At 48.5% G+C, this 12369-nt stretch overlaps 1 protein-coding gene across 1 annotated transcript in view; it reads right to left on the reverse strand.

Annotated features, from left to right (window-relative positions):
- TMF1 (TATA element modulatory factor 1) overlaps positions 1-11796 on the reverse strand; it is a 103530-nt gene extending 91734 nt beyond the window's left edge. Inside the window, exons 1-4 of the mRNA XM_078776932.1 lie at positions 11499-11796; positions 6630-8170; positions 6094-6197; positions 929-1055 (exon numbers count right to left, since the gene is read on the reverse strand). Of these exons, the coding sequence (XP_078633058.1) occupies positions 929-1055; positions 6094-6197; positions 6630-8170; positions 11499-11643 (1917 nt within the window). The 5' untranslated portion in view covers positions 11644-11796. The remainder of the gene's footprint in view (positions 1-928; positions 1056-6093; positions 6198-6629; positions 8171-11498) is intronic.
- Positions 11797-12369: the final 573 nt, after the last annotated feature.

Genomic DNA, 12369 nt, shown 5'->3' on the forward strand with positions numbered 1-12369 from the left:
CACCGCAGACAGGTAGGTGGTCTTTCTGTCTTCTACCGACTCCTCTCCGGCCTTGCTCCCCCAGCTCTCTCTGTGCTCTGTCCCCCAAATATTCCTACAGGTCGCACAAGATCTGCCAGCAACCCTTTGATGGTTAAACTGCCGAAATCTCGGCTCTCTGCTCACCTTCACTCTTTCATTACTCTTTTCTCCCGCCTCTGGAACAAACTGCCCCACTCCCTTCAAACCCACTCCTCCCTTCAGGTCTTTAAAACAGCTGTTCACCACCATCTCTTATCTTCCCCCATCCAAAACCATGATCTTTTCTACCCCCACTAATTCACCCCAGATCCACCTTGTTTGAAATTCCAACTTCTTTCCTGGAAGTCCCGGCAGTGTCCATACGTTTTATACCTCTCCCACCCCCCTTTCCCATGCCTCCCCCCCCCCCCCCAAAGCCCTCTCCCTCCCACAGATCTCTCGATGTCTCTATGTCTCTATGTCTCTCGGTCCCTGCTCTCAAATGTTGTGTTTGTGTCCTTCACCGTCTCTCACCATCTTGTCTACCGCTCCCCATGTTATATGTTTTATGTGTCGGCTTGTCTTTCTGTGTGATTAATGTTAGCTCTTTCACGAGCCTCGATCTTGTATACAAAAAAAAAACAAAAAAATTCTGATTTGTGTCAAAATAAGTTGAAACCGACACGAGAGCAAGTATTGTTCCGTCCACATCCTCCAATACCAGGCCAAGGCCGGGAGTTTTTTTGAGTCCGCTGAAAATTGCTTCACCTTTCTATGTCGGATAGCATGTTCGGCCGGGACGCCATCTGCCTGCGTTTGCTACTAATTGAGGTTAAATATCCCACTTGACCTGTGAAAGAAGAAGCCCTTTCGTAAGTAGTGCAAGGTTTAAATGCAAGCATCCAATCAAAGCATACACTCTGCCCACCTTCTTGATGGCGTCCCTCTCCCTGCATGCAGCCTGGGCCTTGCGCTCGGCATCGCCGATGCGATGCATGAACTCGGCTTTCAAAGAGACGACGTTTTTACTCTCCTGCTGCAGACGATTCAGCTCACTGAAAAAGCAAGGTATGAATAAAGGATCGAGTCACTCAGCATTATACGGAAGGATTTGCATAGATAAACCGAGGCACAGCAATGCATCATGGGACATGAATATTACTCGCCAGTACCAACATAATCACCCGCATTCTCTCGTCCAAACATTGAAGTCGACTTTGTGTTTATACTTGGGCTACATCTACATCTACATCGTTCCTGAGCTTCACCTAATGAGTTTATCTAAAATGAAGCTTTGTATTTTTCAATTCACAGAAGTTGTATTTCAAGTGGTCATGCGCCATTATGTTCGGTCAAATAAGGGTGTTTCTGGCTTCACATGCGACTTCGTGCCACCCAATAAGCCACCAGTGTGGCATCATCTCATTGGGTAATAGTGGATGCGGGATCTGCCCTGAAGGTCCAATCAGAGATGTCCAGAGGGAAATTTAACTGGGCTCATGTTTTGCTTCTCATCGCACCATTCATTCATACTGTTAAGGTAATTGGGAGCACAGAGGTGGTATTTAAAACTGAGCAACAGACCTGAGGCATAGTTGATGGGGGGGGGGGGGGGGGGGGAGGGGGGGGAAGTAGGCAGGAGTTACTGAAGGATTTAAGATTCAAGAAGTCCTAAAATGCATTTGGCCGTGTGATGATTCATCCTCTTATTTCCATTCCCAGGCACCGGCGGAGTTTTGGCGGGGTCAGGGGGGGGGGGGGGGGGCAATTCCCCCACCTTAATTTTTTTCAGTAGTTTCTAATTAAGATAAAAACATCCCGTATTTAAACGTGAGTAACAATAATGAACGTAAACTGTACTTGTGATTTCACGGACACCAACTACACGAACATACGGTAATTTTGGAAGTCAGACCAACCTACCCATTATTAATATTAAGCCCTTGCCCCCCCCCCCCCCCCCCAATAGAGAAGTCAAACTACGCCTATGTATAATCCCAGGTGTGCAATATTAGCAAGTGTGATCCTTCCGTACTGTGTATCCATTGGTTTTGTGGCATACTCACACTAAATGCATACATTTCACCCTCCGTTCTGCTTGTACTCTTCCCTCCATATCTCCCCCCTGTAGGCTATTACCTCCTTCTCCATCTCACCCCAGCACCCCCTTTCAGGCATCCACGCTCCTTCATACACCTCCTCCCTTCCCCATTACCCCCTACCACCTTACCCTTCCCCCATCCTCCCACCTCCTCTCTCTCCCTTCCCACCCTCCTCTCTCCCCCTTCCCACCCTCCTCTCTCCCCCTTCCCACCCTCCTCTCTCCCCCCCATCCTCCCACCTCCTCTCTCTCCCTTCCCACCCTCCTCTCTCCCCCTTCCCACCCTCCTCTCTCCCCCTTCCCACCCTCCTCTCTCTCCCTTCCCACCCTCCTCTCTCCCCCTTCCCACCCTCCTCTCTCCCCCTTCCCACCCTCCTCTCTCCTCTCTCCCCCTTCCCACCCTCCTCTCTCCCCCTTCCCACCCTCCTCTCTCTCCCCCTTCCCACTCTCCTCTCTCCCCCTTCCCACCCTCCTCTCTGCCCCTTCCCACCCTCCTCTCTCCCCCTTCCCACCCTCCTCTCTCCCCCTTCCCACCCTCCTCTCTCCCCCTTCCCACCCTCCTCTCTCTCCCCCTTCCCACCCTCCTCTCTGCCCCTTCCCACCCTCCTCTCTGCCCCTTCCCACCCTCCTCTCTCCCCCCTCTCAATATTCCCATCACGAAGCAACTCTGCATTGCCCGGCAAGGCCAGATACTTTTGCTAATAGGTTATAATTGTAGCACATATACATGTATATGCAGTGGAATTTTTTTTTTCTAAACAAAACCATATCGTGTGATGTTTTCATGAAAAATGTTCCAACTAACGCCACCCTCCCCTATAGCTTGAGGTTGATTGGGTGGTGGTTCTTTCAGCCCTAACATTGGTTGTGACTGAGTGTGGAAGAGAAATGGAGATATTGTATATGGTTGTTGTTTTGAGCAGTGTATGTTAGGAGGCTAGTTGGTTGGCTGTGTGTGATTTTCGTGTGTGTGTTTTTGCAGGCGTTTTGCTGTTGAGTGGTGTATGTTGCAAGGTTGGGTGGTTTGTTGGTTATGTGGGTGTTTTTTGGGGGGTACATGTGTGTGGGTGGTTGGTTTCATAACACTTCTGCCCTTCTAGCCAAAGAAAGCTGCATAAAGCAACCAAGAAAAGAAAGGTAAGCCCTCAGCAGCTTAGCTGTTTCAAACCCTACCCAGGCTTTTCCACAGCTACAGACTTTACAAGTAGCACATGCATGGGAATCCTGATGCTTTCTCCAAACGTGGAGAGAGCCCTTACCTAATATAGCTTTTTTGATTGCTTTATGCAGCCAGCTTGGGATTCTAACAACCTGACACTGGAGGGGGTGGGGGGGGAGGGGCAAGGCAGTGGATGTAGGATACTACCTCGCCCCCTCCCCCTTTTGCCTGTGAAGAAAAATGATCCAAAGGGGGGGGGGGAGGGGGGTTCACCGTTCACTCACTCACTGCAGGCAGGTTGGTTGTCTTTCTGTCTTCTACCGACTCCTCTCCGGCCTTGCCCCCCCCCCCCCCAGCTCTCTCTGTGCTCTGTCCCCCAAATATTCCTACAGGTCGCACAAGAGCTGCCTGCAACCCTCTTATGGTTAAATTGCCAAAATCAAGACTCTCTATTCACCTTCACTCCTTCATTCCTCTTTTCTCCCGCCTCTGGAACAAACTCCCTCACTCTATTCAAACCCACTCCTCCCTCCAAGTCTTCAAAACAGCTGTTCACCACCATCTATTATCTTCCTCCATCCAAAACCTTGATCTTTTCTACCCCAGTTAATTCACCCCATATCCACTTTTTTAAAATACTGACTTCGTTCCTGGAAGTCCTAGCAGTGTCCACGTGTTTTAAACCTCTCCCACCTCCCCCCCCCTTACCATGCCTCCTCCCCCCAAGCCCTCTCCCTCCCACAGATCTCCCGATGTCCCTGTTCTCTGCTGGTGTACTTGTGTGCTTCCCTCTCTCTCTCCCCATCTTGTCTCCTGCTCCCTTTTGTTATATGTTTTATGTGTCCGTTTTTTTTTTGTGATTAATGTTACCTCTTACACGAGCCTCGATCTTGTATTGAAAAAATAAAATAAAATAAAACATAGGGGCAATACCCTGGCACTCACCTGGTAGAATAAACAGTATATTGCACTGACTAAACGTATTATTAACCAATTTCCATGGTTGCTCGAAGACAGGGCAGCATGTGGAATCATACTAACATAATCATGAGACTTTAAACAAACAAAAAAATACCTATTTTGGGGAGCAACCCCCCCTCCCCACCCTCCCCCCAACCCCGTGTACCACCGCAGACCCCAATTTTTTTTAATTCCGTGAATAAACTTTGGTACATCACGGGTGGTGTAGGTTGTGGTCAAGTTTCATCGAAATTGTGTGTTTCATCGAAAACGTAGATTTCAGAGAAGGAAGCAAATACCTATTTTGGGGGGTCAAATCTGGACCCACTTTGACCCCCCGTAAACGCCTTTAGACTTCGATTTTCTTCGTGCCGTGAACAAACGTTGGTACATCACAGGTGGTGTCGGTTGTGGTCAGGTTTCATTGAATCATGTGTGTAGTTTCAGAGGAAAAAGCAAATTCCTATTTTGGGGGTCAAACCTGGATCCACTTTGACCCCTGAAAGACCCCCTTAGACACCGATTTTTTTTAATGCCGTGAACAAACTTTAGTCACAACACAACAATATCATTTGTGCCAAAATTTGGTCGCAATCCCATCAGCGGTTTCAGAGAAGAAGTTTCAAGTGTTTACAGACGGACGACGCGCCATCGCATAAGCTCCCCTGAACTTCGTTCCAGGTGAGCTAATAATACAGTATGTAATATGTAGATTCAGTAATGATTATTCTTCTATATGAGCAATGCACAGAACTCCCTTTTTTGCAGTTTTACTATTCACAACGTTTTCCAGGAATGTATCCCCCAAGGATATCCATGACACAATCTGAAAGAGTAAGGTGTACACACTATGCAAGGAATGTTAGACAATCTCACTTCCAACCCCCCCCTCCCCCCCTTCACATGCCTCCCCCCCAAAGCCCTCTCCCTCCCACAGATCTCTCGATGTCTCCATGTCTCTTGGTCCCTGCTCTCAAATGTTGTGTTTGTGTCCTTCCCCCTCTCTCCCCATCTTGTCTACCGCTCCCGATGTTATTTGTTTTATGTGTCTGTTTGTCTTTCTGTGTGATTAATGTTCGCTCTTTCACGAGCCTCGATCTTGTATACAACAAAAAAAAAAAAAAAAAAAAAAAAAAACTCACCAAAATCAGTATTAGTAATCAGATATGAAAGGGTCCGCAGATTTAATACAACATATTAAAGAAAACCGCAGATAGCAGACATATTCAAGATCGTTGCACAATCGGGTTAGACAACTCGGTTGTGTATAAAATCGGTAAAGTGGGAAAGATAAAACAGAGGGATATTGTAATCGGCTCCATCTGTCCGTCATACGATCTCCTGCTAAACGGTTGGGCATAAATTCACCAAACTTGGTAGTTATGATCACCACATTGCACGAAGGTGCAAGAGCAGTATAATTTGGCCCCGCCCCCCTGCGGCAGGGTCAAAAGGTCAAACACCAAAAATTGCAATTATGGGTACATATTAAAATATTTTCAAATGAAACTTTCTATGTGCAATCAACATTGGGGGACGCATGAAATATGTAATACTTTTCTGGATTCGACCCCTGAGTCCATGCCCCCAGAGTGTGGGGACTTAGGGTCACAGGGGTCAAAACAGGAAAAAACAAAATTTTCTCAAAATTTGATATTGTGTCATTCCTGGCGGAAATTTTTGCCATCTTTCAACATCGATTTAGGTGGGAAGCGTGAGGATTTGCGATTGCACGCCATCGACCCTCGCTCTAGTATTTAACTAGCAAATTCCTCCCAGGGTCTTTAGCTATCGGCGGTTCAACGGAGTGAGAGTGAGATCATCTGCATGATCAACAGTATTCAAGGAGGTGCAGGCAGTTGAGTAAACTTACTCCTGCAGATTGTCGTGGATTTCTTCCAGTCTGGCCTTTTCTCTATTCACGGTCAGCAACTGATCTTCTCTCGTGTTCAGTCTCTGGGTCAGATCTGCAACAATCTGCCCACGGGGAATGGAAAAAAGGCTCAGAACTTGCACAACTAGAAACCAATATTATATTTTACCCCCGTTAAAACACCCCAAATCCACCTCTTTCAATCCCCAACTTCTTTCCTGAAATTCCTAGTAGTGTTTATTTGCTTTATAACGTGTACCCCTCCCTCCTCCCAAGCCCTCCCCTTTCCACAGATCTACCGACATCCTTGTTCTCTACTGTTGTTGTGTTTGTGTGCTTCTCTCTCTCTCCTCCTCTTGTCTCCCGCTCCTTACATTGTGTGTTGTATGTGGCTGTGCCTGTTTTCATGTTCAATGTGTTAGCTCTTACACGAGCCTCGATTCTGTATACAAAAAAATAAAAAAATTAAAATAAAAACATGAATAGAGTATGGACATGCTACAGATAGATTAATCTTCAAGTCAAACAAAACTTACATTGTGAAGCTCATTCTTGTCAGAGTTTTCAGTTTTATCTTGAGGAATTCCATCTGGCTGATCTACCAACACAGTTCTTTTGTCTGCTTCCTCCTTTTGAAACATTTCATGGTGCTGCTCAACGTCCGTCTCTTTCTCAGTGTATGAGAAAAGTGCGGGTTGACCATCAACTTCCACACCTGTCCAAGCTTTAGCAATCTCTGCATGATCAACGATATCCAACACGCAACCCCCGTGGGAATCTTCATAAATGGGTGTAGTGCTGCGGTCCATGTCATAGGAAACATCACTGCCTTGCAAAGAAGTCACTGCTTGTTCGCTCTCATCTCCATCTCCATCAATGCATCGGACATTCTCGATCGGACGATCAAACGTCTCTTCACTCTCTGTACGAAGTAAGTCTGCTACTCTCTCTTGGTCCTCGACTGCATCCCTGTCTTCTTGCTGTACGTAAGGATCAGATCCATTTGGCTCCTCACATTGCGATGTCGAGGCGAGCACACTAACAGGCGCCCCAGGAATAGCTTCTTCATCAGAGTTCATCTCGCTCACACTCCGACTCTCAAGGGAGCGCAAACTTGATGCATCAATGCGCTCAAATCCATCCGTCGACGCCGAGCTGCCACTCTCATACAGCCGTGTGTCGTCGAGCGTACCGACTTGTTCACCGTCCCTGGAGAACTGCTCAGCCAAATGAAATGAATGCACAAGTGGCAGCATGTTTTTTTGCTCCGTACGTGATCCACCAGAGGTTTCGCTCACAACACTCTCATGATCCAGAACCTCAATGTCGCTTGTACTTGAAGTCCCTGATGAGTGTGCACAAGCCGAGGGTGATGGGGTTTTACTCTGGCGGTCTTCGGCTTTCCCGTCTGGCAGCCCTTCCTTTTTGTCATCCACAACTTTCAAAAGACATTCTGGAGGAGCAAAGTGCAGAGAAGGACTTTGTTTTGGGGTGTCCAAGCCCTCTTCGGGTTCAAAACCTGAACAAGTTACGCTCATTGGGTCAGGGGTCAGAGAACATTGAGGCATTTCCTGCGAAACGGAACCGCTTGCATCTTCAGGCACCATACATTGTGTAATTGTGCCCTCACTTCCAGCAGCTAGATCATCATCATTTTCACCATCTTGTGGTTTCTCAATTTTTAGTGGAGGTTCCGTGATCACCTTTTCAGGAGCACTATGTGTTTTAGATCCTTCTCTGAGCATTTGCTGATCATTTTGCAAAACAACTTTCTCCCCAAGGAATCTTGGGCCTTGCTCTGCTGATGTTTCATCTTTTCTACACGCTCTGCTTCTTGAATCCCTCTGTGCTGCTTTATTGGTCGGAAGTGGAGAACGAGCAGCAGCAGCATTGTGTGATTGTGCAGTTTCAGAAAGAAAACTACTGAAGAAAGTTTCATTCTCTTCTGTGAGGACACGTGAGATGGGTGTAGTAATAGCATGTGCTAGCTCATTACTCGTGGTTGGAGTTGATGTCAGGCCCCACTCTGACACCGTCCAGTTCCCAGAACTAGGCGTGGATGGGGTATCCGCAAGGTCTAAAGGAGAATGAGCAACACAGCGTTTTATTATTCTTCAAATGAACATTACAAGCAGTTTAACAATCCAATTTCAATTATGCAACATACATTTCACTTTATGACTATTCAATTCAATGCAGAAACACTCATTATGTGATGACCAACATTATAATGACCTGCACCAACAGGAAGCAACCATGCACCAACGAACAACATTAAAATGACTGGCAGCGTCAGTGTGATGGCGGGCAGCGACAGGGCGATGGCGGGCAGCGACAGGGCGATGGCGGGCAGCGACAGGGCGATGGCGGGCAGCGACAGGGCGATGGCGGGCAGCGACAGGGCGATGGCGGGCAGCGACAGGGCGATGGCGGGCAGCGACAGGGCGATGGCGGGCAGCGACAGGGCGATGGCGGGCAGCGACAGGGCGATGGCGGGCAACGACAGGGCGATGGCGGGCAGCGGCAGCGCGATGGCGGGCAGCGGCAGCGCGATGGCGGGCAGCGACAGCGCGATGGCGGGCAGCGACAGCGTGATGGCGGGCAGCGGCAGCGCGATGGCGGGCAGCGGCAGCGCGATGGCGGGCAGCGGCAGAGCGATGACGGGCAGCGACAGCGGGATGACGGGTAAAGGTCGTGCAATAACAGGTAGAGACAGTGCCACATGACTGGTAGCGACAGTGCTACATGACTGGTAGAGACAGTGCCACATGACTGGTAGAGACAGTGCCACATGACTGGTAGTGACAGGGCCACATGACTGGTAGTGACAGGGCCACATGACTGGTAGAGACAGTGCCACATGACTGGTAGAGACAGTGCCACATGACTGGTAGACAGTGCTACATGACTGGTAGAGACAGTGCCACATGACTGGTAGAGACAGTGCCACATGACTGGTAGAGACAGTGCCACATGACTGGTAGAGACAGTGCCACATGACTGGTAGAGACAGTGCAATATGACTGGTAGTGACAGTGCAATATGACTGGTAGTGACAGTGCCATATGACTGGTAGTGACAGTGCCATATGACTGGTAGTGACAGTGCCATATGACTGGTAGTGACAGTGCCAGGCCCCACTGGTACTGGTAGAGACAGTGCCACATGACAGGTAGAGACAGTGCCACATGACTGGTAGTGACAGTGCCATATGACTGGTAGTGACAGTGCCATATGACTGGTGGTGACAGTGCAATATGACTGGTGGTGACAGTGCAATATGACTGGTGGTGACAGTGCAATATGACTGGTGGTGACAGTGCAGTATGACTGGTGGTGACAGTGCAATATGACTGGTGGTGACAGTGCAATATGACTGGTGGTGACAGTGCAATATGACTGGTCGTGACAGTGCAATATGACTGGTCGTGACAGTGCAATATGACTGATAGTGACAGTGCCACATGACTGGTAGAGACAGTGCAATATGACTGGTAGATACAGTGCCACATGATGGGTAGAGACAGTGCCACATGACAGTAAGAGACAGTGCAATATGACTGGTAGAGACAGTAACACATGACTGGTAGAGACAGTGCCACATGACAGGTAGAGACAGTGCCACATGACTGGTAGAGACAGTGCCACATGACTGGTAGAGACAGTGCCACATGACTGGTAGAGACAGTGCCACATGACTGGTAGAGACAGTGCCACATGACTGGTAGACACAGTGCCACATGACTGGTAGATACAGTGCCATATGACTGGTAGTGACAGTGCAATATGACTGGTAGTGACAGTGCAATATGACTGGTAGTGACAGTGCAATATGACTGGTAGTGACAGTGCAATATGACTGGTAGTGACAGTGCAATATGACTGGTAGTGACAGTGCAATATGACTGGTAGTGACAGTGCAATATGACTGGTAGAGACAGTGCCACATGACAGATAGAGACAGTGCAATATGACTGGTAGAGACAGTAACACATGACTGGTAGAGACAGTGCCACATGACGGGTAGAGACAGTGCCACATGACTGGTAGAGACAGTGCCACATGACTGGTAGATACAGTGCCACATGACAGATAGAGACAGTGCAATATGACTGGTAGAGACAGTAACACATGACTGGTAGAGACAGTGCCACATGATGGGTAGAGACAGTGCCACATGACTGGTAGAGACAGTGCCACATGACTGGTAGAGACAGCCCCACATGACTGGTACTGGTAGAGACAGTGCCACATGACAGGTAGAGACAGTGCCACATGACAGGTAGAGACAGTGCCACATGACAGGTAGAGACAGTGCCACATGACAGGTAGAGACAGTGCCACATGACAGGTAGAGACAGTGCCACATGACAGGTAGAGACAGTGCAATATATAGTGCCACATGACGGGTAGACACAGTGCCACACGACTGGTATAGACAGTGCCACATGACTGGTAGAGACAGTGCCACATGACTGGTAGAGACAGTGCCACATGACTGGTAGCGACAGTGCCACATGACTGGTAGAGACAGTGCCACATGACTGGTAGAGACAGTGCCACATGACTGGTAGAGACAGTGCCACATGACTGGTAGAGACAGTGCCACATGACTGGTAGAGACAGTGCCACATGACTGGTAGAGACAGTGCCACATGACTGGTAGACAGTGCCACATGACTGGTAGAGACAGTGCCACATGACTGGTACTGGTAGAGACAGTGCCACATGACTGGTACTGGTAGAGACAGTGCCACATGACAGGTAGAGACAGTGCCACATGACAGGTAGAGACAGTGCCACATGACAGGTAGAGACAGTGCCACATGACAGGTAGAGACAGTGCCACATGACAGGTAGAGACAGTGCCACATGACAGGTAGAGACAGTGCCACATGACAGGTAGAGACAGTGCCACATGACAGGTAGAGACAGTGCCACATGACAGGTAGAGACAGTGCCACATGACAGGTAGAGACAGTGCCACATGACAGGTAGAGACAGTGCAATATATAGTGCCACATGACGGGTAGAGACAGTGCCACACGACTGGTATAGACAGTGCCACATGACTGGTAGAGACAGTGCCACATGACTGGTAGAGACAGTGCCACATGACTGGTAGAGACAGTGCCACATGACTGGTAGAGACAGTGCCACATGACTGGTAGAGACAGTGCCACATGACTGGTAGAGACAGTGCCACATGACTGGTAGAGACAGTGCCACATGACTGGTAGAGACAGTGCATATATCATATATGCCAGGCAAAGGTAGTGCAATGATAGTTAGACACAATGCAACGACAGGTAGCTTCAGTGCATATATGACACATGACAGGTAAAGGTAGTGCAATGATAGTTAGAGACAGTGCAATGAAAGGTAAAGACAGTGCCATGACGAACCCTGCGGTGGGTCTGCGAGTGGACCTCCATCACAGGCCACTTCCTCCTCCTCCTGGATGTCCAACACACGATCTATGGACCGCTGGGCCTGAGTGAGCGCCTGTTTGGCAAACACCGAAAGGTGCGCCGTGTTGAACCAGCTCATTGCAGGCCCACTTCCTCCGGCACGACATGGACAGCGTCTTACTCGGTCTCTGAGATCCCCGTCGCCCGATTTACCTCACATAAACCACATCAATGCTGTTGTTGGTTTTACGACATTACTACCGCATTTACTGATGACGTGTAGGCCACGCCTCCGACACGGAACTAAAACAGCACCCGACTCTGATTGGTCTATCTCCGTCACCATTTTCCCTGTTTGGTTGCACGTCGTTTACCTCACCGTGCTACCTCCCTCTACCTGTCGGGCCTTGTCTACCTGTCGGGCCTTGTTCGTTCAAAGATATTTCCTGAACGAAGTGCAACACGTTCGTTTTATTGCTCATTTTGTGCTTTTAAATCGCATTAAATAAAATCAACTCGTGGATAAGGTAGCGGAGAACAGCTTCGCATCGTTTTCTAAAAACTTACACCGCACTAATGGTTATATGATCTCACTAAAGCCTCGAAAATACTTAACAAAATGTCCAGATGCCTGAGAAACCTGAGAAACATCGAATAAATATAATAAGAAAATAAATCTCACAAAAACATCACCGTTAATTGTTCGCATATCCTGGCCGTCGCTACAGCTAGAAAATGTATGGGATGGGTGGGAATAATGAAAATAAGGATTACATAATGCAAGCACAGCCCCATAATATTGAGGAACTACCGGGTGATGAGAGCGCGTTTGCTGATGAGGTCACGCGGCGGCCATATTTGGACT

This window comes from Myxine glutinosa, chromosome 4, assembly GCF_964187855.1.
Source record: "Myxine glutinosa chromosome 4, kmMyxGlut1.1, whole genome shotgun sequence".
NCBI lineage: Eukaryota > Metazoa > Chordata > Myxini > Myxiniformes > Myxinidae > Myxine > Myxine glutinosa.